Below are 23,113 nucleotides of genomic sequence, written 5' to 3' on the forward strand. Positions count from 1 at the left end.
GTTATAGGTGGAAATGGGGGGCAGGGACCCCTGATGCTGTCGGTCTCCCTGTAACTGTCAATTATTCCTTCTTAATGTCTCCAGTCCCTTATGCATGCCACCATCATAGCAACAGCCTCCTGACTTCTGGCCTCCTGTCTTGCACTTCCAATCCTCTCAATACCAGCTACCCCAACTGCTTTCTCTGACATAAATCTGATCATACACACACACACAAACATCCCATATATTTGATGTCACCCTATCCATGTCCATGGGTTAATGGCCACAGTTTCCATGGCTGAGCCTGAGTTGAGCCAGGTGAGTCTCAGACATACCATGGTTTAGCCCTTCCACCTGAGCACCTGTGGCTTGCAGGGTTCTCGATGCTTGGTCTGAGCTGGCATCCTTCCTGCCTAGACTACCCCCTCAGTGCCAGCTCTGGTCTGCCTGTGTGCGCCCCCACAGTGCCTTCTACCTGGATCACCCCCTTCTTTTCTTCTGGCCATTTTCATTGCCCTGATTCCTTCCTGGACCCTCCAAGCCCAATTTGTTGCTCCCTGGGCTCTGGTCCCAGGTGCTTGTCTCTCTCTTCACCCGCACCCTGCACGCTGGACTGTCCCTGCTAGCTGGCTTCTCTGTCTCCCCAGCTGGCCCTGGGGCTGGGAGAGCTTTGGCCCCTCTGAATCCGCACATAAAGCACAGTCCCTGCAGGTACTGGGGGAGCCCTGGCTCGCTGCTACAACCAGTGAACAGGGATATGGACGAGGTGCGGGGACACACCAAGGGCCAGACCTGCCATGGAGAAGTCACCAGCACCATTGAGGGGGCTGGATTAGGTGACCTCTAGTGACCCTCTCACCCAGAGATGCTGGCCTCTTTCATTCTTTTCCTCTTATTTCCCCCTCAGGACAGCCTCATTGACTCAGGCATCATTCATCAGTTGTTCCTGGAATCTGGCTGGGACAAGCGCACAGCTTGTGCCTTTGCCTCAGGGCACACCCAGGCCTGCAGGGTCTCCTACTGTGTGGGGAAGATGCTAGGAGCCCCTGTGGGGCTGTGGGCCAGGCCTGAGGAAGGAGCGTGCCTTGGGGTTTTCTCCGCCTGCCCCAGGGCCACTTCAGCTGAAGTTGGGAGGGGACGGGCCCTTTAGTCTGAGAACTTAAGACAAGGAGGTACTATCTGGAATGTTTAATCCTAGGATTTACAGCACAGACCTGGGCTCAGCTGCTGAAGCTCAGTGCACACAGGGTGCTGGGAGAGTCCCACAGGAGTAGGTGGAGCCCAGCCTTAGGTCTGAGAGGAGGGCAGGCAAGAGGCAGAGGCTCTGCTCCTCCCAGCACCAGACCCTGCCAGCTGGGGGCCTGGCCTCCCACCTAGGGCTTGGCCAGAGAGCAGGAGCCTGTGGCAGCAACATGTAGGTAGCATTTCCAGGGGCCTGTGGCAACGACGTGTAGCTGGAAGAGGCTACTGCCAGGTGGTGTGGCAGGATGTTCCCTCTGGGCTGCCCTGGATGGGCCCCACCCCCAGTCCTAGAGGGTCTGCAGTAGAGGGAGGCAAGAAGCAACCCAGGTCAAGGCCAGGGTTGGAGACTGGGGGAGTCAAGGAGGCTGTGCTGCAGGGCTGGTTACTGACCCGGCCTCAGAGTGTTAGGGTCAGGTCAGCCCCTCCCACGAAGCGGGACTGGACGCAGGACACCTGGGGCAGCTGGGCTTGGAAGCGTCTGACGGCGGCCATGTTGATGCCAGGGCACATGGCCACATCCAACACCCGGAGCTGCCTGCACGCCTGCCCAATGGCATCCAGTGTCCTGTGGGGAGGCCACCTGATGAGTGCCTGGCCCGGCGTGGGACCCAGCCCAGCCCCTGCACCGTGGCTCCATCTGCCCAGTGTCATCGGACACACTTACTGCTCTGTGAGCTGACTGCAGCTGGACAGATTGAGATGCTGCAGCCTCAGCCAGGAGCTGGCTGCCTGGGCCCAGCCCTTGTCACTGAGGCGGCTGCAGTGACTCAGCGCCAAGTGCTCCAGGCTAGGACAGCCCCTGGCCACAACCACCAAGCCGTTGTCTGTGAGTTCTGGCAACAGGCTAAGGGACAGCTGCCTCAGCTGGGGAAACTGGAGCACCTATCAGGATGGAGCAGGTGGGGGAGAGGTAAATGCCACTGGAGCCCACAGCCTTGGCCTTTCCAGATCCTCCCACCCCAGCCAGGGCGTGACTAGAGGCAGCAGAAGCCAATGAAAAAGGAACTCCAAGGTCAACTTTTTTCCAAGCAAAAAGTGGGTTGGCCCAGACCCCTGACTTCAGCCCCAAGATCCTCAGCCTACCCGCACCCCCAGCCCCACACCTTGGCTAAACTGGCATCGGTCAGCTTGCTGCAGGCTGTGAGGTCCAACTCCTGCAGGGCCCGCAGCATGAGCAGGGAGGGGCCCTGTGGCTCGGGACAGGGGTCCTTGGTACCTGAGGCCTGATGCTCCAGCTCTGGGCGTGACTGTGGGAAGAAGCCCTTGCTTCTCAGGTTCCTCCTGAGTTTGCCCTTAAATACTCCTACAGAGACTTGGGAGGGGCAGGAGGGCAGCTGAGCCCAGGGGCCACCCCGTCCTCCAAGACCTTGAGGGTCCCGCACCTGGTTCCCCTGCACAGGCTCCCCCAGCCCCAGAAGCCCCCAGTCACAGAGCTCCCTGCACCAAGCCAGGCGCAGGACTGAGAGGTGGGTGAGATAGGTGCAGATGGCCTGCAGGGTCCGGTTGGTGAGGGCCACACAGGAGGACAGGTCTAGCACCCTGAGGCTCAGGCCCAGCGCTGGGATCATGGAGAGCACTGAGGCATCCTAGGAGGGAGGAAGGGAGGAGACAGGATGGAGCAGCAGCTGGTTGCCTATGCCACTTGGCCTGGCAGGGGTAGCTAGGAAGGGTCTGTTCAAGGTTCTCACCCCACAGGCAGGAGGGAGCTACCAGAGGGTCCAAGGAAGGAAGCAACATGGTTCCTGTGCTGGTAGTGAAAGGTGGGGGTGGACGGGGTGGGCCATGGGGGTTGCCACAGGAAAAAGGCCTGGACTGTGGCTGGGGCAGGAAGGATGCAGGTGGCAAGGCCTAGGGTGGCCACCCTGCCTATGCTCCCAGCCCCTGCCAAAAAAGTGAATGAGGCTGCCTCAGACCACAGCTCACAACTGGACCAGCCAGTTGACCCTGCTAAGCCAATCGGAGTTGCTCCCTCTAGAGCTGGACACAGAACAATGAGATGTAGGTAGAGCTGCCAGCTTCCAGGGCAGTTAGGGACGGGGAGCAGGAGCTAAGGGCAGAGTAGAGGAGGCTGGTTTGTAGAGAGATGCACAGAGGGGAGCTTCAGGGACACAAGAACTTGAGGCCTGGAGGCAGCAGCTGAGAGGACACGGGGATGTTGTACCACATATCTGACATGCTTGGTGCCAAAGAGAAGGAGGAGTAAGGCCGGGAAGAGAGGCGCTTGGAGGGGAACAAGGTGGAGAGACGGTTTTTAGGTTGGGAATGCCCTGGTCAAATGGACAGGCTGAAGAAATAATCCACTAAAGAGGGACAGACTGACACTGCCAAGACAGGGGCGCCACCCAGAGGGACAGTGCTGAGCCCTGCTGAAGGTCCTGGCCTTGGCTAGGAAATGACCCTGCTGCTCCTGTCACATCACCTTCGCAGGCCCCGCCCAAGCACCTTCCTCAGTGCTCCTTCCCTGCCTTCCTTGCCCTTGACCCCCTTTCTTCAGCCCGCCCAGCTCCAGAACACTCGTCTTCAGCGCCCCTCCCCAGACCGCAGCGGTCGCCACACACTTGACATGTGAGCTGTTAGCTGCCTCGTGGGCTGGGCCACCTTGGCCGCTTGGACCTCCTAGACCCAGAATGGGGGCTTTGGGGGGGCGTGCTGGCAGCAACAGTAGCTGTCTAGGCTCTTGCCCTCCTCCAGATTGGGTCCCAAGTTCATTTCTGACTGCCAATCATAGGCATGAACACTGGGGAGTCCCTCCCTGGTGCCAAAGGCCCCCCACCACCCCGCTTCCCCTCTCCCGCTGTCCTCAGCCCTGGAGAGAAAGGAAGGGGATGATGGTGTGCTCACCTTCAATGAAGAACAGTGGGCCAGGCTGAGGGAGGCCAGCTGGGATGGAGCCCCGTGCACAGAGCTCAGGGCCTGGGCCAGTTCCCGCCCTCTCACCAGACAGCACTCGGCCATGTCGAGGCTCTGCAGCTCCTGCAGGCCACCCAGAGCTGTACATCCTGCGTCTGTCAGCCGCTGCAGCTTCCCCAGGCTCAGGCGCCGCAGGTGCCGCAGGCCACGGCTCACGGCCAAGAGCGCCCCATCAGTCAGTTCTGAGCAGCCACTGAGGTCCAGGGAGGTAAGGCCTGGTTGCTGGAAGCACAGGGTAGCCACAGCCTCTGTGGAGAGGTCCCGGCAGCTGTGCAGGCTCAGCTCCTGAAGCTGCAGCCCAGCTACCTGGCCCAGGGCCCGCAGGGCCTCGGGTGGCAAGCCAGTGCCACTCAGGTCCAGGGCACGCAGCCTGCCAGCCCGCTCTTGCACGAATCGCAGCAGGTTGCAGAAGGAGAACTGGGAGGGAGAGGAGTCTTGGGGGCCGATGGACCCTCGGGCTGGGCCTAGCTCGAAGGTGAGGTGGCAGTATGCCAAGGAGAGGCGCTCCAGGCTGGGGGCACAGCTGCTGAGCCGGTTGAAGCTGAGGTCAGCCAGGTCTCGCAGGCCAGCCAGGTTGAGCTCACGGAGGCCGCTCAAAGCCTGCCGGACGCTCTGTGCCATCTCGGGCTGAGCCAGCAGTGTGCCCGAGGTGAAGAGGCTATTGCAGCCACTGAGGTCAAGGACACACAGGGCTGGGCAGCCCAGGATCAGGGCCACAAAGGAGGCCTCTGTGGGACTGCCTCCACCCAGGGACAAGCTCTGCAGGTGTGGGCCCAGGTGGTAAGCAACAGATTGTAGCATCTGGTGTGAAGCTGGAGAGCCATCCAGGTTGGTCAGGCGGATGCAGCAGATGCCCTTGAGGCCCAGGCTCTTGATGGCCGAGAGGGAGGCAGAGGACACGGGGATGTTGTATCGCACATCTGTCTACGGAGCAGCAGCAGGCCTGGGGGTAGCCCTCTGGCTTCAGAGGGTGCTGGGCATTGGGTTTGGTGACAAGTCACTGACCAGAGGTTGAGGGCAGGTCAAGGAAGGGCCCTTCCACAATGGAGACCCACCATGGTGTGTGGTGTCATGTGTGGTCAAGTTGGGTATGGGTAGGAAGTGGGAGCTGGGGTTCAAAGGAGATGACATCAGAGGAAGACAGGAAGGTTAGTGATGGACAGGACGGGATACTGAGGGAGGGGTAGGGACAGTGGGGAGTTGGCATGCTGAGCACAGGAGGGCTGAGATGGGACCTAGAGGAAACCCAGTGAAGTCCCCAGGGTGTGGGATGGCAAAGTATGCCAGACTCCAACCTTTGGGACTTTCAGAAGGAGGCCCTGAGATCCATGGACTCAGCCTCCTACTCCAGGGACTTGGCATGAGCTAAGCAGCCAGGCTCCCCCACTTTCTAGAGAGTGTAGCCCTCCGAAGAGTGGAAGGCAATAGAAGTGAGGTAGGTGTCACTCACCACAACCCTCTATGGCCCAGGTGCCAGAGGTCTGGGGCAGGAAGTGAGGCCTAAGTCCCCTGGTGGCCTGAGAGAGCCTGTCACATGAATGTTTGCAAAAATGTGTTCTGTGTGTAAGCAAAAATGTGTGCATGTGCATATATGTGTGTGTGCATGTATGTGCATGTGTGTGTGTGTGCATGTGCGTGTGTGTGTGCATGAACACGTGGAGCTGCCTGGTATTGGGCCCTGGATGCTCCAGAGTTCAAGATGTGCTTGTGATCCCTGCAGCATATCTCTGGAGGGGACATCTATCTGTCAAGGTAAGGACGCTGAAGCCTCCCATTTCCGTGGGTGGGAGCTAACAGAACACACCTCACCCGTGCCAAGGAAGTTGAGCTGGCTGTGCGTAGAGGAACAGGGGAGTGAGAATGGGGAGTGCACAGCTGGAGTCGGGTGGGACCCAAGAGAAAAGCTCAGGGCTACATAGTGGGAATAAGTTGGCTTGTGCAGGCATTTAGGAGCTCCCAGCTAAGGAGATATCTTCAAAGAACTTTTCCTGATATTGCACTGGAGTGAGCCAAAGGGAAATCGGTATAATTTGTGTGGAATAGATCTCTGGGGAGAGGGAGAAGAGGGCTTGGATTCTAAAATCCTTGCCCCATCTCCCTACCTCTTGGCCATGTTGCAGGCATGTGGTACTCAAAGAGGGCTCTTGTTTGAATCAACATGGTCCTGATGCAGGAAAGAATGCTCCCCTAAACCTGTCGTCAGTAACTGCAAAAACAAGCTGCTATTCCCTGCTGGTACCCCACAGACCATCATCAAAAGGGAATCAAAGCCAGGCACAGTGGCTCCTGCCTGTAATCCCAGCACTTTGGGAGGCTGAGGCGGGTGGATCACTTGAGGTCAAGAGTTTGAGACCAGCCTGGCCAACATGGTGAAACCCCATCCTACTAAAAGTACAGAAATTAGGCTGGGCGCGGTGGCTCACACCTGTAATCCCAGCACTCTGGGAGGCCAAAGTGCCTCCCAGATCATGAGGTCAGGAGATCGAGACCATCCTGGCTAACATGGTGAAACCCCATCTCTACTAAGAATACAAAAAAATTAGCCGGGCATGGTGGTGGGCATCTGTAGTCCCAGCTACTTGGGAGGCTGAGGCAGGAGAATGGCGTGAACCCAGGAGGTGGAGCTTGCAGTGAGCCGAGACTGTACCACTGCACTCCACCTGGGTGACAGAGCAAGACTCCGTTTCAAAAAAAAAAAAAAGAAATTCGCTGGGTGTGGTGGTGCATGCTTATAATCCCAGCTACTTGGGAGGCTGAGGCAGGAGGATCACTTGAACCTGAGAGGTGGAGGTTGCAGTGATCCAAGATTGCACCACTGCACTCCAGTCTGGGCAACACAGCAAAACTCCATCTCAAAAAAAAAAAAGGAATGCAAAAGGTAGAAGTGACTCACAGGATGTGCTCCTGCAAGATACTTATCAACAGGATTCTCCTGAGAAACACAGGACTCATTCCCAGGTGTGGAGAGGCCAGCCTGGCTTCTGCCACAGAGAAGTGGCACCCATGGCTGTAATGACAGGAAGGAGTGGTGTAAGAGACAGGAACCAGCTCCTGGCCTCTTTCACAGGAACCAGAGGTCAGCCAGGTTCCCCTTCCAGCCCCTACTTCTGGAACACGGTCATTCCAGATGAGAGGAGCACTCACCACAGGTCTCCTCGTGAGCAATGGATCGGGGATCTCAGGTGAAAGGGAGGCTGGGAAGATCCCAGTGTGTGAGGGTGGAGAAGGCAATAAACATCAGAGAGGAATGGAGGGCATACCTCCAGCCATTCCCAAGCCGTGCAAGCTGGACGACTCCATCCCATGCAGATGAGAGGAAACTGGTTGGGGCAGGTGGGGCAGAGCTGGCTGTGAGGCAGCACCTCCTCCCCCAACTCACACATCACTGAGGAACCCCTGAAGGTCCTGCAGGCCCCAGCTCCAGCGGCACAGCACCTTCAGGGGCTCAGCCTGACTTCTTTCCTTCCCTTCATTCTGGAGCCTGGCTGGCCAGGAAGGGTCTCTTCTCTCCCACTGCCTCCCTATGAACCAGGTGGACAAAAGAACTTGGAAGACTCTGGCAATGCCCCAGGGCCCAAGTCCAGGGCTGGCTCCTGGCAGCAAGGCCACCTGATAAAGAAGCAGGGCCTGGCTTAAAGGACTTCCAGCTATGGGGGTACGGAAGAGGCTTGAGACCATGTCCGGGCCCCACCATTTTTGCTGGTGGGATGGGAGCAGCCTCTAAGCCACCTCCCAGGTGGCTCCTGAGGTCTGCTCCTGAGGTCACCTGCTCCTGAGGTCTTGTGGACTTAAAACTTCAGGAGTTGGCCAGGTGTGGTGGCTCATGCCTATAATCCTAGCACTTTGGGAGGCCAAGGCAGGCGGATCACGAGGTCAGGAGCTCGAGACCAGCCTGGCCAACATGGTGAAACCCTATCTCTACTAAAAATACAAAAATTAGCTGGGCCTGGTGGCAGGAGCTTGTAATCCCAGCTACTCAGGAGGCTGAGGCAGGAAAACTGCTTGAACCTGGGAGGCAGAGGTTGCAGTGGGCCGAGATCGTGCCACTGCACTCCAGCCTGAGCAACAGAGCGAGACTCCAGCTTAAATAAATAAATAAATAAATAAATAACCTGCAGGAGCCCAGGAACAGCCTTTCAGGGATATTTCTCTGTGTGAGAGAACAGCAGCAGGCTGAAGCAGGCCTTCTGGGTTCTGGACTTTGGCCCTGGTATAGGACACCCCCTTCCTGGGCCCTGGGAAGATGCTTCTAGACCCACCCAAAGAGAACTGCAAGGCCACATGCTCTAGCTCTAGCTGCCCCATCTACAAAAGGAACACCTTGCCCCCTGGTCTCCTCCCTTCCCGATGCTGGCATCTTAAGAGTAATTGCTGGCCGGGCATGGTGGTTCATGCCTGTAATCCCTGGACTTTGCCCCAAGGCGGGCAGATCACTTAAGGTCAGGAGTTGAAGACCAGCCTGGCCAACGTGGTGAAACCCCATCTCTACTAAAAATACAAAAAAGCCGGGCATGGTGACAGACACCTGTAATCCCAGCTACTCTGGGGGCTGAGGCAGGAGAATCTCTTGAACCTCAGAGGCAGAGGTTGCAGTGAGCCAAGATCCTGCCACTGCACTCCAGCCTGGGCGACAGCGCAAGACTCCACCTCAAAAAAAAAGAAAAAAAAAAGAATAATCACAAAATCATTTGGGAACTGCTCTGAATCTGCTACAAGTGATGTATGTACCTTGTCTGTGGGAGACATGGGTTTTGTTGTACCTAATGAAGCCCTGAACCAAGACTGCAGGCCTGTGTACAGACTTGGAAAGCCATGTGACAGAGAAAATGGCCCTTCGTCCTGCCTAGTACAGGACTCCAAAGCTACCATGCTTGTTCTCCAGGAGGCCGTTGGGAAATGTACGCCCTGGCACCCAGGGCATTGGGCTCTAGAGAGGAGTTAGACTGGTGGGTCATACAGAGTCTGCTCCAGGACTTCATCAATCCCTCAGGCAGGGAGGGCACAAAGAGCTCTCTTCAGCTATTGCCTCATGGGGACCAACCAGCAGAGACAACCAGGGATCCCCCAGGAACAGACAGGGCCGGTGCATACGGAGGGTGCTGCCTTTGCCGGCATCCTTATTTGAGAAAACTGGGATTAAGGGAACAGGAGGGACTGGTCAGGGAAAGTAAGTCCCCAAGACCAGCGTCCTAGCCCAGCTTGGTGAGTCACCAGCTCTAGCTGGGCCTCGGTAAGCCAGTGTCTTCCACAGCACCTAACTGGTACCTAACTGCTACTGCCTCAGTATCCACCTGCCCATGCCCGAGCCCTGGGAGATGGTTCCTGCCTGCAGGGTCCCGCAGGTGCTCTCTGGCACATGGTAGGGGTGATGCCAGGTACCTGTGGCCTGGCCTCCCAGTGCTCCCAGCCTAGGTGGGGCTGAGTTTTGCAGAGGCACCAAAGGGTCTTTGTCAACATTCCTTTTTTCTTTTTCTTGTTTTTGGTTATCCCAAGGCTCTGTCATCTGTCTCTGTCTGCATTCTATCTGGAGAGCGTGGTTGGCTGGAGCAGCTCCCGCTCTAAAACACTCACTCTGGCTTACTTCTCCTTCCTCCAGCCCTGCCCCGCTTGGGCTCCTCTGACTGCCCCATCTTTGCTGGGTTCCATGAGGCTTTGCCCTGTGACAACCTCTCCTCGGGGTCCTTGTTGCCTTGCCTCAGTCGTGCTGCTGTGCCCATTCTCCTGGCCTGGCCAGGGCTGGCAAGACCAGCTGCCTCCTCTGAGTCTGTACCGGGGATACAGAACTCCGCCCAGGAAGTCATGGCCTCCTTGCTCGCTTCCCACCCCCACCAAGACTTCTCTCCAAGCCCCTCCCCCTCCAGCTCCTGGTCCTACTGATACACCCTCCCTCACCCAGGATTCTCAGGGATGGCCATCAAGTGGGAAGTCCCTCCCTTTCCCCTGTTCATGTCCACCAGCTGCCTTCAGGCAGGGCCCATCTGAACCTTCCTCCTTCTCCTGCCCTTTTCTTCCAGAAGACCTCTTCTCCTGGCCTCCTTCTCCTGCTGCACCTTCTCCTCTGAGAACCCTGATGTTTCTGCCTTTCCACTGCTCCTTCTTCAGAGGCCACAAACACCCCAGAGTCTTAAACTGCAACTAAAAGCCTCCTTTCATCCTGCACCCCTTCCTCTTGCCTCTCTTCTCTCCCCTTCCTCTACAGCCACGCTTCTTGGAAGCACACAGGCACAGGCATGCCTGCTGTCCGGCCACTCGTTGCCCCTCGCCTCACCTGCTCACCCCTCCACCCTGGCCCCCACAGGATCACGCATTCCTGGCAACAACTCCCCTCCAGCAAGGTCACCAACATGTGGGGGCTTCACCTCAGACCTCCCACAAAGGTTCTCTCTGCCATGTCACCTGCTCTGCATGGCCAGCAGCCACTCCCCTTGATGCCATCTCCCACTGGGGTTCTGCAACTCTGCCCTCCTGGCTTGCCTCCTACCTTCCAGCCTGCTCTTCTTCAGGCTCTTTTGGGGTCAACAAAGAACAGAGATCCAGTCCACAGATGAGTGGGTTCCCCATGGTTTGTTCCACCCAACAACACACACACACACACATGTGCACGTGCACATATGCACACGATCTTTGTGCCCCTCCAAGTGTACCCTGGCCAACTGCATTTTGCCCCATGGGGCCATCATTCCAACTACTGTCTTTCCGATCCATATGATTTTCCTGAACACCAGACCCTGGGAGCCAAGTGCCTGATTGACCTCTCTCCAGAGGGCACGATGCGGCATGCCCAAATCTGAATTCATCATCTCATCCTCCAACTCTGCTCCTTCTAAACTCTCCCCAACCTCTATTGAGTCACCCAAGTGGGAAATTTGGGAGTGACTCTAGAATCCTCCCTCACTTCCCACATCCACAAGGACCCAAGCCCCTTCCACTCTGTTTCCCTGATACGGTGCAATCTGTCCCTCTGCTCCAACCTCACTGCTTCTGCCCCAGTTGAGGTCCCCATACTGCATGCCAGCAGCCCGAGAGCTGCTTCCTCTAAGCTCAGACAACGCCAGCTTCCTCCTTATCAGGTCCTGGCCTTCAGTTCCTCTGGCTCCAATCCACCCTGGGTTTTGTCACCGTGTGACCCTTCCAAAAGGCGATTCTGCCTGTGCTCTCCAGACCCTCTGCCAGTTCCGCACGCCTCCAGGACACAGGCTAAGCTTCCTAAGCCTGCATTCAAGCCCTTCTAGGACCCAGGCCTGCTGCTTCAGCCAAGCTCTTCCCAAGCCCATTCCCCTTCCTCTTAGTCCTGGCTCTGGGGCTGCCACTTCTGACCATTGTGCTGTACCGCACGCCTCTGCTCAGCTGCTTTTTCTGTTCTGGGGGGGGGGTCCCACCCCTCACCGGCTCCTGTTGGCAAATGTTTATTCCTGTCTCCAGTCTCAGGCCAAGCACCTCCTTCTCCATGGAGTCTTTTCTGATCTTTTCTCTGCACCATGATGTGCCTCACACAGACTTCAAATGCAGCACCCCAGCCTTTTTTTACTCATCTGTGCTCACTACACACTCCCCAGCCCTGTGCCTTCCTCAGTTTTGCCTCGCCGGTGCCCAGCACAGTGCCCGGCACAACAAAAACATTTGAGTAAGGCTGCCCACACTCTCTCCATGTGTCTCTGGTAATTTTCCATCTTCCTCCTGTCCTGTGACTGCTCCAACCCTCTCTGCTGAAGCCCTGGCCTCTATGTCTCTTTTTACTCTCCTGAGATAACCTGGTCTCCAAATCCACTGAGCGAAGGGGCCGCTGAGGAAGGAGATGCCTCTGAGGAACTTCTCTGCAAATAGCTCCATGTTTCCACCCCCACCTCTCTGCTTCCTCAGGAAAAGGTGACATCCTTTTTTTCACCAAACTGATGCTGAAAAAACAAAAAAGAAAAACACACACACACACACACACACACAAAAAAAAAAAAAAGGAAGAGGTGATATCCTCTCCATCCTATCCCAGATCAAGCTTGGTATGTGGAAGCCTGTCCCTGCCACCATCTTCCACGCCTGACCTCTCTCCTCCCCCAATCTTCACCCCTCCTCTAGTGACTCCCTGAAGCATTTATTTATTTATGTATTTAATTAATTTATTTACTTTTTTTTTTTTTTGAGACAGAGTCTCACTCTGTCACCCAGGCTGGAGTGCAGTGGCACGATCTCAGTTCACTGCAATCTCCACCTCCCAGGTTCAAGCAATTCTCTGCCTTAGCCTCCTGAGTAGCTGGGATTACAGGCACCCGTGACCATGCCCGGCTAATTTTTTGTATTTTTAGTAGAGACGGGGTTTCACCATCTTGGCCAGGATGGTCTTGAACTCCTGACCTTGTGATCCACCCGCCTCGGCCTCCCAAAGTGCTGGGATTATAGGTGGGAGCCACCGCGCCTGGCCTCTTTTTTTTTTTTTTTTTTTTGAGACGGAGTCTTGCCCAGACTGGCTGGAGTGCAGTGGCGCGATCTCGGCTCACTGCAAGCTCCGCTTCCTGGGTTCACGCTATTCTCCTGCCTCAGCCTCCTGAGTAGCTGGGACTATAGGCGCCCACCACCGCGCCCGGCTAATTTTTTGTATTTTTTTTTTAGTAGAGATGGGGTTTCACCGTGTTAGCCAGGATGTTTTTTTTTTTTTTGAGATGGAGTCTCGCTCTGTTGCCCAGGCTGGAGTGCAGTGACATGATCTCAGCTCACTGCAACCCCCACCTCCCAGGTTCAAGCGATTCTCCTGCCTCAGCCTCCCGAAGAGCTGTGATTACAGGCATTCGCCACCATGCACAGCTAATTTTTGTATTTTTAGTAGACATGGGGTTTCACCATGTTGGCCAGGGTGGTCTCGAACTCCTGACCTCAATTGATCTACCCGCCTTGGCCTCCCAAAGTGCTGGGATTACAGGCTTGTGTCACTGCACTGGGCCACCCTGAAGCTTTATTTATTTATTCATTTATTTATAGACAGGGTCTTGCTCTGTCACCCAGGCTGGAGTGCAGTGGTGTGATCTCTGCTCACTGCAACCTCTGCTTCCCAGGTTCAAGAGATTCTCGTGCCTCAGCCTCCCGAGTAGCTGGGATTACAGGTGTGCACCACTGTACCTGGCTAATTTTTGTATTTTTAGTAGAGGTGGGGTTTCAACTTGTTGGCCAGACTGGTCTTGAACTCCTGGCCTCAAGTGATCCACCAGCCTCAGCCTCCCAAAGTGCTGGGATTACAGGTGTGAGCCCCCGTGCCCAGTCTCCTGATGCATTCAAACACATTTCAGATTTCTCCAGAAGAGAATCCCTTTGTTTTTGTCAAACCCATCTCAACTTATCATTTCTGCCCTATTTCTTTCTCTCTCTCTCTCTGTTTTTTTTTTTTTTTTTTTTGAGACGGAGTCTCTCTCTGTCACCCAGGCTGGAGTGAAGTAGAGCAATCTCGGTTCACTGCAACCTCTGCCCCTGGGTTCAAGTGATTCTCCTACCTCAGCCTCCAGAGTAGCTGGGATTATAGGAACCCACCACCATGCCTGGCTAAGTTTTGTATTTTTAGTAGAGGGGGTTTCGCCGTGTTGGCCAGGCTGGTCTCAAACTCCTGACCTCAGGTGATCCACTCGTCTCGGCCTCCCAAAGTTCTAGGATTACAGGCGTGAGCCACAATGCCTGACCTGCCCTATTTATTTCCTTCTTTCTGTGGAGAAATTTCTTGCCAGTGAGGTCACGCTCTACACTTCCTACTTCTCTCATTCATTCCTCAATCCACCTGGCTTTTTTTTCCAGATGCCAAATATCACTGAAGCCATTGGTGGCCTCCTTGGATAACACATCTCATGCACGCTATTTGTTCTTCATTTTGCTGGGCTTTTTGTGGGATCTAACATTGTTAATCATCCATCCAATCCTTTATTTACATATTTTTTTTTGAGACTGAGTCTCGCTCTGTCGCCAGGCTGGAGTACAGTGGCTAGATCTCGAATCACTGCAACCTCCGCCTCTCTGGTTCAAGCGATTCTCCTGTCTCAGACTTCTGAGTAGCTGGGACTACAGGCGTGAGCCACCACGCCCGGCCTCATTCAATCCTTTAAATGCTCTCCTGCTCTCCTGCCTTTGACGTCTGTGCCCTCCTCTCTCTGGGATCTCCTCATTCCCCTCTTTGGGTGTCTCCTCCTTTCTGTGCCCCTGGACTTGTGTCCTCTCCTGGGGCTTCTCTGTGGCCTGCTGTTCTGTGGCCCTGCATGTTCTCCCCAGGGGAAGTTACTCAGATCTGTGGCTTCAACTGCCACTTATTCTTTAATGACACTCAAATCTATATTTATTACCCAGACATTTCTCTTGAATTCCTCACTCAGAAATGCAACTACCAAGTGGATCTCAACATCTAGATCCTCACACTTCAAACTTTCAACATGTCCAAAATAAAATTCCTTTGGACAATGAGATCAATGTCACTGTATACATAATTCAACAACAGAATCTACTTATAGACCCATATTTAATAGGGGATAGAGGATTCCAACCAAACAGAGAAGGAGAAGATTAGATGTAAATGGTGTTCGGGCTCTTTGAAAATTAATCAGTTTCGCTTCTTACCTCATCACATAAATCTAAATAATTTTTACCAATAAAAACATTAACACAAAAATTCAAACCAGAAAGCAGAAGAGACAGTTTTGCTGTAAACCTAAAACTGCTCTAACTAATAGAGTCTATTTAAGAAAAACAGAAGAAAAGTATAAAAGGGCAAGGAATCATTAAGTTTAGAAAACAATGGAAGAAGTGAAAAAGAAAAGGATGTTCAGAATCAACAACAGAGAAATTTAACTGCTGGGCCAGGCATGGTGGCTCATGCCTGTAATCCCAGCACCTTGGGAAGCTAAGGTGGGCAGATCTCTTGAGCCCAGGAGTTTGAGACGAGCCAGGGCAACATGGTGAAATCTTGTCTCTGTTAAAAATATAGGCCGGGCGTGGTGGCTCACACTTGTAATCCCAGCACTTTGGGAGGCCGAGGCGGGAGGATCACGAGGTCAGGAGATGGAGACCATCCTGGCTAACACGGTGAAACCCCATCTCTACTAAAAATACAAAAAAAAATTAGCTGGGTGCGGTGGCGGGGGCCTGTAGTCCCAGCTACTCAGGAGGCTGAGGCAGGAGAATGGCGTAAACCCGGGAGGCGGAGCTTGCAGTGAGCCAAGATCTCACCACTGCACTCCAGCCTGGGCAACAGAGCGAGACTCCTTCTCAAAAAAAAAAAAAAAAAAATATATATATATATATATATATAAATTAGCCAGGCATGGTGACATGCATCTGTAGTCCCACCTACTCAGGAGGCTGAGGTGGGAGGATCACCTGAGCCTGGCAAGGTCGAGGCTGCAGTGACCTGTGATTGCACCACTGCACTCTAGCCTGGGCAACAGAGCAAGACCCTGTCTCAAAAACAAACAAATGAAATTTTTAAAAAATTAAATTAAAAACTAAATTAAGTTAAATTAAAATTTTAAAAAGAGGCCGGGTTTGGTGACTCACACGTGAAATCCCAGCACTTTGGGAGGCCGAGGTGGGTGGATCATGAGGTCAAGAGATCCAGACCATCCAGGCCAACATAGTGAAACCCCATCTCTACTAAAAATATAAAAATTTTTAGTGCACCACCTGGGCGTGGTGGTGCATGCATAGTCCCAGCTACTCGGCAGGCTGAGGCAGGAGAATTGCCTGAACCCAGGAGGTGGAGGTTGCAGTGAGCTGAGATCACGCCACGGTACTCCAGCCTGGTGACTGAGCGAGACTCCGTCTCAAAAAAATAAATAAATAGAAATAAAAAAAGAAGCGCGGCACAGTGGCTCACGCCTGTAATCCCAGCACTTTGGGAGGCCAAGTGGGTGCAGATCACTTGAGGTCAGGAGTTCGAGACCAGCCTGGCCAACATGGTGAAACCCTGTCTCTACTAAAAATACAAAAATTATCCAGGCATGGTGGCGAGTGCCTGTAATCCCAGCTACTTGAGAGGCTGAGGCAGGAGAATTGCTGAGGCGGAGGTTGCAGTGAGCTGAGATTGCGCCATTGCACTCCAGCCTGGGTGACAGAGCAAGACTCCATTAAAAAAAAAAAAAAAAAAATTAGCTGGGCATGGTGGCGGGTGTCTGTAATCCCAGGTACTTGGGAGGCTGAAGCAGGAGAACTGCTTGAACCCAGGAGGCAGAGCTTGCAGTGAGCTGAGATAGCGCCACTGCACTCTAGCCTGGGCGACAGAGCAAGACTCTTATCTCAAAAAAAAAAGAAAAAAGAAAAAAAGAAATAGAAAAAGTCCATACAAATGGAATAGAAAAATACTAAGACCTTAATAGTTAAATGGATACAGAACATGAATAAACAAAAGGGGGAAATATGAAGGTGAACTAATGAGAAAAACAGTGCAACCTCACTAATAAACAAATCAAAATTAAAACAATGAGCCATCATTGCCTGCCTTTCAAACTAGCCCAGATGTCTGCATTCACCTCCTGGCTGGCCTCCTCCCTACGCTGTCTCACTCTCCCAGTTCACTCTGCACTGCAGAGTTCTAATACAAATCACGCTGTGTCACTTGCCTGTCTAACGGGCTCCTTGATGGTCACCAGGAGAAAGCCAAACTCTGCTGCCTGGCACATCTGCCAGCTTGCAGCCTGATCCCATTCTAGCCTCGCCTCCTGCCATGTCTCACTCAGTTCCAGCCAAACGGAACTTGTGTGATTGGTTCCACACCATGGTGCCTTCACTTGTGCTGTTACTGATCCCAGAAGCCCAACATTTCTTCTCATCCTGTTCCTTCAGGAAGCCTTCCCTGACACCGCCAGTCTCCTCTGGATCTCTGGATGTCCTTCTTCATGTTCCGTCAAACTCTTTTTTTTTTTTTTTTTTAGAGACAGAGTCTCGCTCTGTTGCCCAGGCTGGGGTGCAGTGGCGCGATCTCAGCTCACTGCCATCTCTGCCTCCCGGGTTCAAGCGACTCTCCTGCCTCAGCCTCCCAAGTAGCTGGAACTACAGGTGCACACCACGCCACCACACCCAGCTAATTTTTGTAATTTTAGTAGAGACGGGGTTTCATCGTATTGGTCAGGCTGGTCTCGAGCTCCTGACCTCAGGTGATCCACCTGCCTTGGCCTCCCAAAGTGCTGGGATTACAGGCGTGAGCCACTGTGTCCGGCCGTCCCCATCTAACTCTTTCTTCCCAGTGTCACAGCGCTGAGCACACGATAGCATGATCATTTATATTACTCGTCTTTCTCCTTCACTGGAATGTGAGCTCCTTAGGGAACTGTGTCTTATTTATCTGTATAGCCCCAGCACTGTACCCAGAGCCAAGTATGTATGAATGTATGTATATATGTGTATGTATGAGCATATGAATGGATGGATGGATGGAGGGATAGATGGATGGAGATACATGAGCAGGGCCACGAGTAAGCTGAAGTGAGAAACACCTGAGGATGGGACGGGGGAGGGTGGGTGCCTTACCTCCCGAAGGGCATTCTGGGCGGCACGGTACCAAGCCCAACTCACGAGGGAGGCCTCTTTCTGATCTGACAGAGGCAGGAAGCTCAGAATATATGTGAGCATCTGAGGGAAAAAGACAGGGCATTGGGGACTGTTAGAGCTGGGAGGTCTTTGGAACCGACTCCAGCTGACAGCACCATGGGTCTGAGGGCACCAGAGCCCTGGCTTCTACTTTATCTTGGATGTGAAGCTTCACGAAGCATTCACTTCCCCGCTCCAGGCTTCAGGTATCTTTCCTGTGAACAAACCTTTCCTGAGCTGGGTGCAGGCTTGCACTGACTGATAAGAATCAAACTTCCTGCCTAGCTGGGTAGAAAAAGCCTGGGCATTGAGGCCAGATAAACCTAGTTCAAATCTCTACTCTGCCAACTGACGTCTCGAACTTTGTTTTCCTTATCTGTGAAATTGCAATTGTAGTGAGATTTAAATGGGTCATTGTGGGAATAAAAGAACACAGCCAAGTGTCTTGCATAGGACCTAGAGCACAGCAGGCCAGGTGTGCTCACTCTGGTCCTCAGGAAGTCACGCTTGGTCCTCCTGCCGTCATGGCTCAGGCTCTGGGACCCTGCTCTTTTTCCGTCTTCTTCACTGCCACCTTGCCCTCTCCACTGGTTAAGATGCGATCCCAGCAAGACCTGGCCTGGGAGGCTCAGGCCCTTCCCCGCACCTAGGGGGTGGTGAGGTTAGAGGTCCTAAATGGGACTGGGGAAGGGGTTACCAGTGAGGCCTGGAATGATTTGATATTAACTCTTCTTTTCTTCTGGGATCTTCCTCCCTGCATCCCAATTGCCTCGTTTTTGGATTCTTCTGTGGCACCCAGGGCTCAGACCTGGGTCTTTTGGTTTTCTGTTTACCAACACAGGAATAACCAACAATTCAATATTCCCATATTTGTCCTATTATCCAAGTGCTAGTCCATATTGCCAACTGTCCATGCAAATGTTTAGCCATCACTTTAATCTCAACCAAAACTCATATTCTACCCTCAGCCCAAAACAGCTTCTCCTCCCAAATTCCCCTTTCAATGCCAACAGTGCATCTACCTGATAACACTTTCAACTATTCAAACCATTCTGTCCCTTGCTCCCAGATACAGGTGTGATGCACAGGCTTTAGGCCAGGCTGACCTAGACTCATTCAAATTCCAGCTCCACTACTTCCACACATACTGCTGTGTGACCTTAAACAAGGTACCTGACCTCTCGGAGTTTCAGTTTCCATATCTATAAAATAGGGATACTTTTTAAAAATCTAGATCATAGCCTCATGGGGATTAAATTTTACATATATACAGTGTGTGTGTGTGTGACAACTAGATGTTCCATAAATGGTTGCTGGATTGCTGTTACTAAAATTTCTACCTTTGCAACTTCCCCACCTCAGTAGCTCAGATTTCTACCACCCCAAACCTGGATTCCTTCCACAATCTCCCACCTGAACTCTTTGCCTCCAAGTTCATCCTTGCTAACACATTCTGCACACTGTCACAAGGTTAATTTTTCCTATAAAACAGTTTTCAGTTTCAGCTCACCCCTGCTGTAAAACTTCAGGGTTCACCAGTACTCTCAGGACAGTCTCCACTCCTGGATCAGCACTGCCAGGCCTCTGTGCCTGATTGGACTCGCTGGTCCCCAAACTTCCCCAGTCCAGTCTCCTCACTGCCCTACAAACACAGCATGTCTGTTTCCTTTTGCCTATGCAGGCTTTTTCCCTGGGATCCCCTTCTTGAAGCTTGACTTCACCAACCCATTGTGATCTCTCCTTCCCTTCTCAGATGCCAAGCACGCAGGCGCAGTGCTCAGCCAGTGCTTACTGGATTAAATTAAGGTTGGACAGTCCAGTCCTCTACCTCTATTTTCACCAAGAGTATGCTCAGGGAAGGGGTCGGGGAAATAAAGTAGTCATTACTGAGAGGACAATGACTGGGAGAATAGACTTCTGGGCCAGGGAGGCTAGGCATAGGGAAGAAAGTATTGATGGGGACTGGGACTGATCAAGTCCCAATCCCTCCAGGGAGGCAGGGAAGCCTGTTTGAGCTGAGTTAAGACAGTGGCCATCCTGTCTTCTGGGGCTAAGCAGCCAGCCCAAGAGCAAAGGGAGAGGGGAACAAACCTGTCATCCCTTGGGGTGAGTCGGGGAGGGACACAATTCATTGACCTAAGAAGAGGGTGGCCTTTCTAGAGGGACGAGAGGAGGCAGTGATGAGGATGGAGTAGCCATCCCATGAGTCCCATCTCAAGGGGGCTACTAGAGATAATGATTGGTGACTCATGGGGTCTATGGGGATGGAAATAGATAGCCCCTAAAGCTAAGGGGGAAAGGGATAGCACTGCAAGCTCAATGGGGTGGGAACAGGCCTATTTTTGCTAAGGACAGGAGCATCATTCCAGGACCGATGGGAAAGGGTGGCCTGTTTCCCATGGGCAGAGAGAGGGGGCTGCCAACCCTCAGGACAAAAGAGATGGAGAAGCCATTCCAACAGGCCACTGAAGACAAAACCTGTTATCTCCCTGGCAGATGGGGCAGAGTGGTCTCGCCCCTGGCTAAGGGGAAGGAGCAAACATCCCATGGAGTGAAAGAGGTAAGGGCAGCCATCACTAGGGGGCTAGGAATGGGGAACAGGCCTATCCTTGTTAAAGGAACTCAGAGATCATTGCAGTTGATGGGGAGGGAGCAGTCTGTTTCCCACTGCCAGGGAGAAGGGGCGGCCGTCTCTGTAGGAAACGGAGAGATCATCCCAAGGGACCAATGGGGATAAGATCAGTTACCCTTCGGGACGATGAGATGGAGCGGACATCTTCCAGAACTGAGCGGGGAGGAGACAGCCACCTCAAGGGAAGGGGATGGGCAGAGGTCCTGTTCTCGCGGAGGTGACAGGGCAGCTATCTTCTGGGGCCGATAGGGAAGGGGAGGACGGTCCCCCAAGCTAAAGGGACAGAGTGGCCCAAAGGAGGAACCGTTACCCAGAGCTAGAAGGTCCCGGGATCGGGAGGGCGGGTCGTTTCCGCCAGGCTGCAGGGGCCGGGCTAGCTATCTGACAGCCCCTCCCCAAAGCTCGGGACCCCGAGGGCGGGGCCTGTCCAGAGCTAGGCCTGAGGACGGCTTCCTCTCACCTCCAGGGGCAGCGACTCCGCCATCGCATCCCTGCCGCCTCCGCCCCCCCCCGCGCAAGGCTTTCTGGGAAATGTAGTCTCGCCTCTTTGGGGGCGGGGCTTGGGAAGGAAGTGAGACCTATTTCCGTCCCAGAAACTGACGACTTCGGTCTGCGCCGGAAGTGCATGAGCTGCCGATGTGGTGCTTAGTGATTGCGGTTTCGGTCGCTCACCCGTGTTTCCCGGGCTGGGTATTTGCCTCGCACCATGGCGGTAAGGAGGATGGTAGGGCGGGGTCCCCACCAGCAAAGCTCTCCAGGGGCTGTGAGAGTGAAAACTGAGAAAGAACATTAAGGGATATGGGGTGGGCCAGAGGGGGGCGCCATCCCCTGGCGAGACCGTGCTAGAGCTGGGCTAGGGGGATGGCGGCGCAGGACCATACCAGGACTAGTGCGGGAGCGGGGTGGGCATCAGTACCAGAGCAGGCCAGAGAGCTAAGTGACCTAAGGTGGGCGTTAGCCCAGATCGGGACTACGCCAGCGGAGGCCTGAGAGAGGCACCATTCAACTCCGCTCAGGAGTATCCTTGGAAGAGTCGTTAGCCTAAAGCCAGACTACCACGGGATCCAGAGGCGGTATTAGCTTAGGGTTGAATTGTTCCAGGGCGAGCAGGAGGCGATTGATCCTAGCTGCGGGTGCTGGAGAGATGGCGTCAGCCCTAGACAGGATGGACTGGAGGATGGGTGGACATCCCAGGGATTGTGCTAGGTTTCAGCACTACAGGGACCTGGCTGAGTTGCGGATGGAGCTCTATAGCTAACCAGGCTGGTGGGGAGAATGAGGAGGACCGTGGCCTCTTGACGGCATCTCATCATTCCTCTGCAGCCCAAGGGCAAAGTGGGCACGAGAGGGAAGAAGCAGATATTTGAAGAGAACAGAGAGACCCTGAAGTTCTACCTGCGGATCATACTGGGGGCCAATGTAAGTGCCTACCTCTTTGCTTCTATGCCCACTTATAGTCAGTCCCCTAGTCCTCAGCCCTGCTTGGTGAGGAGTAGTGGTACCCGAAAAAGCTCTAGAAGAGAGCTCCAGTCAAAAAGAAATGAGAGATCTGGGCACAGAGAAAGTGCTGACTAGTAAAACACAAAGAAAATGCAGGCGTGAGTGGTAGCTGAATTTGAGAGCTCTTCCTACCTCCAAGTACACAAAGGCTTCTTTCCTGGGCTGAGTTGGGTGTCAGAGGAGAGTGGGTATTTGGGATTCAGGGAGCAGGGCCCTTTCTTCAACCCTGTAAGAACAACCTTGCTTCTCCCACAGCCTGGCCTAATTCTTGGTCAGAGTTGAGGGAGACCCATGGTTTGGAGGTAACTTCTGACCCCAACCTGATCCTGTGATTGCTTGCAGGCCATTTACTGCCTTGTGACATTGGTCTTCTTTTACTCATCTGCCTCATTTTGGGCCTGGGTAAGTATCTCCATCCTGGGAGGTGGATGAGTGCATAGGGTCAGTGGCTGGCCTTTGACACCCTCATTCTTGCTCTGCAGTTGGCCCTGGGCTTTAGTCTGGCAGTGTATGGGGCCAGCTACCACTCTATGAGCTCGATGGCACGAGCAGCGTTCTCTGAGGATGGGGCCCTGATGGATGGTGGCATGGACCTCAACATGGAGCAGGGCATGGCAGAGTGAGTGTCCCCCACCGCCAGCCCAGGTGAGCGGCCCCAGGGCTGGGGCCCAGATAGCCCAAGAAGCACAGCTACTTTCAACTTGAAAAGGGTGGAAGGGAGTTGAACTGGGGCCCATATGCTGTCTTTCCAGCTTTATTTCTATCCACAGGCACCTTAAGGATGTGATCCTACTGACAGCCATCGTGCAGGTGCTCAGCTGCTTCTCTCTCTATGTCTGGTCCTTCTGGCTTCTGGTACGTGGGCTGGGGGCGCTCCCAAGAAGGGGCATCTAACCCTCCCCATCTTTTATTCCCGGCACCTTGCTTCAAGTTACCGTTTCTCTTGTAGGCTCCAGGCCGGGCCCTTTACCTCCTGTGGGTGAATGTGCTGGGCCCCTGGTTCACTGCAGACAGTGGCACCCCAGCACCAGAGCACAATGAGAAACGGCAGCGCCGACAGGAGCGGCGGCAGATGAAGCGGCTATAGCCATTGACATTGTAGCCACAGGCCGCTGGCCCTGGGTGGCTCTGTCAGGGTGCACAGCCCCCCATGCCTGGAGCAATGAGGGTCTAGTCCAGGGGCCAAAAGCAGTCTGAGGTATTGGGTATACTTATACTCTACAGGGTTGTTGAATAAATGGCTTAGAATGTGGCTGATGGCTGTGTGGGTGATGAGGGATGAGGCAGGAAAAGCTGGTCCTG

General features: G+C 53.9%; 2 protein-coding genes across 11 annotated transcripts; one reads left to right on the top strand and one right to left on the bottom strand.

Moving 5' to 3' along the window:
- Positions 1 to 1,155: 1,155 nt before the first annotated feature.
- LOC129015618 (F-box/LRR-repeat protein 2-like) lies at positions 1,156 to 20,843 on the bottom strand. 10 transcript variants are annotated; one of them, XM_054453897.2, is made up of 7 exons: positions 18,377 to 19,170; positions 17,620 to 17,721; positions 4,066 to 5,004; positions 2,607 to 2,810; positions 2,328 to 2,471; positions 1,889 to 2,106; positions 1,156 to 1,789 (listed from the first exon to the last, which is right to left on the bottom strand). In XM_054453897.2, exons 1-7 carry the CDS (start codon positions 18,437 to 18,439, stop codon positions 1,621 to 1,623), a joined length of 1,839 nt encoding a protein of 612 aa, XP_054309872.2. In that variant the 5' UTR covers positions 18,440 to 19,170; the 3' UTR covers positions 1,156 to 1,620. The 10 variants fall into 10 exon arrangements, with proteins under 10 accessions (XP_054309872.2, XP_054309869.2, XP_054309876.2 ...); XM_054453894.2 differs by having other exon boundaries at positions 1,156 to 1,520; positions 1,615 to 1,789; positions 2,328 to 2,810; XM_054453901.2 differs by lacking the exons at positions 2,607 to 2,810; positions 18,377 to 19,170 and adding an exon at positions 20,772 to 20,843.
- TMEM208 (transmembrane protein 208) lies at positions 20,778 to 23,063 on the top strand. The gene is made up of 6 exons (XM_054453903.2): positions 20,778 to 21,023; positions 21,635 to 21,730; positions 22,154 to 22,213; positions 22,294 to 22,430; positions 22,582 to 22,666; positions 22,761 to 23,063. Exons 1-6 carry the CDS (start codon positions 21,018 to 21,020, stop codon positions 22,896 to 22,898), a joined length of 522 nt encoding a protein of 173 aa, XP_054309878.1. The 5' UTR covers positions 20,778 to 21,017; the 3' UTR covers positions 22,899 to 23,063.
- The last annotated feature ends 50 nt before the right edge of the window (positions 23,064 to 23,113 follow it).

Source organism: Pongo pygmaeus, chromosome 18, assembly GCF_028885625.2.
Source record: "Pongo pygmaeus isolate AG05252 chromosome 18, NHGRI_mPonPyg2-v2.0_pri, whole genome shotgun sequence".
Lineage (NCBI taxonomy): Eukaryota > Metazoa > Chordata > Mammalia > Primates > Hominidae > Pongo > Pongo pygmaeus.

What these genes read in the sequence shown, in the direction of transcription:
- TMEM208 (XM_054453903.2), top strand. An exon ending in CTGCCTCATTTTGGGCCTGG is followed by an intron (nt 22,214 to 22,293) that starts GTAAGTATCTCC and finishes CTTGCTCTGCAG; the next exon opens with TTGGCCCTGGGCTTTAGTCT. An exon ending in TCTGGTCCTTCTGGCTTCTG is followed by an intron (nt 22,667 to 22,760) that starts GTACGTGGGCTG and finishes TTTCTCTTGTAG; the next exon opens with GCTCCAGGCCGGGCCCTTTA.
- LOC129015618 (XM_054453894.2), bottom strand. Translation starts at nt 18,439, where the DNA reads ATGCAGGGAGGAAGATCCCAGAAGAAAAGAAGAGTTAATATCAAATCA. An exon ending in CCCAGAATGCCCTTCGGGAG is followed by an intron (nt 5,005 to 17,619) that starts GTAAGGCACCCA and finishes TCGGCCATCAAG; the next exon opens with AGCCTGGGCCTCAAGGGCAT. An exon ending in CCCACTGTTCTTCATTGAAG is followed by an intron (nt 2,811 to 4,065) that starts GTGAGCACACCA and finishes CCTCCCTCCTAG; the next exon opens with GATGCCTCAGTGCTCTCCAT.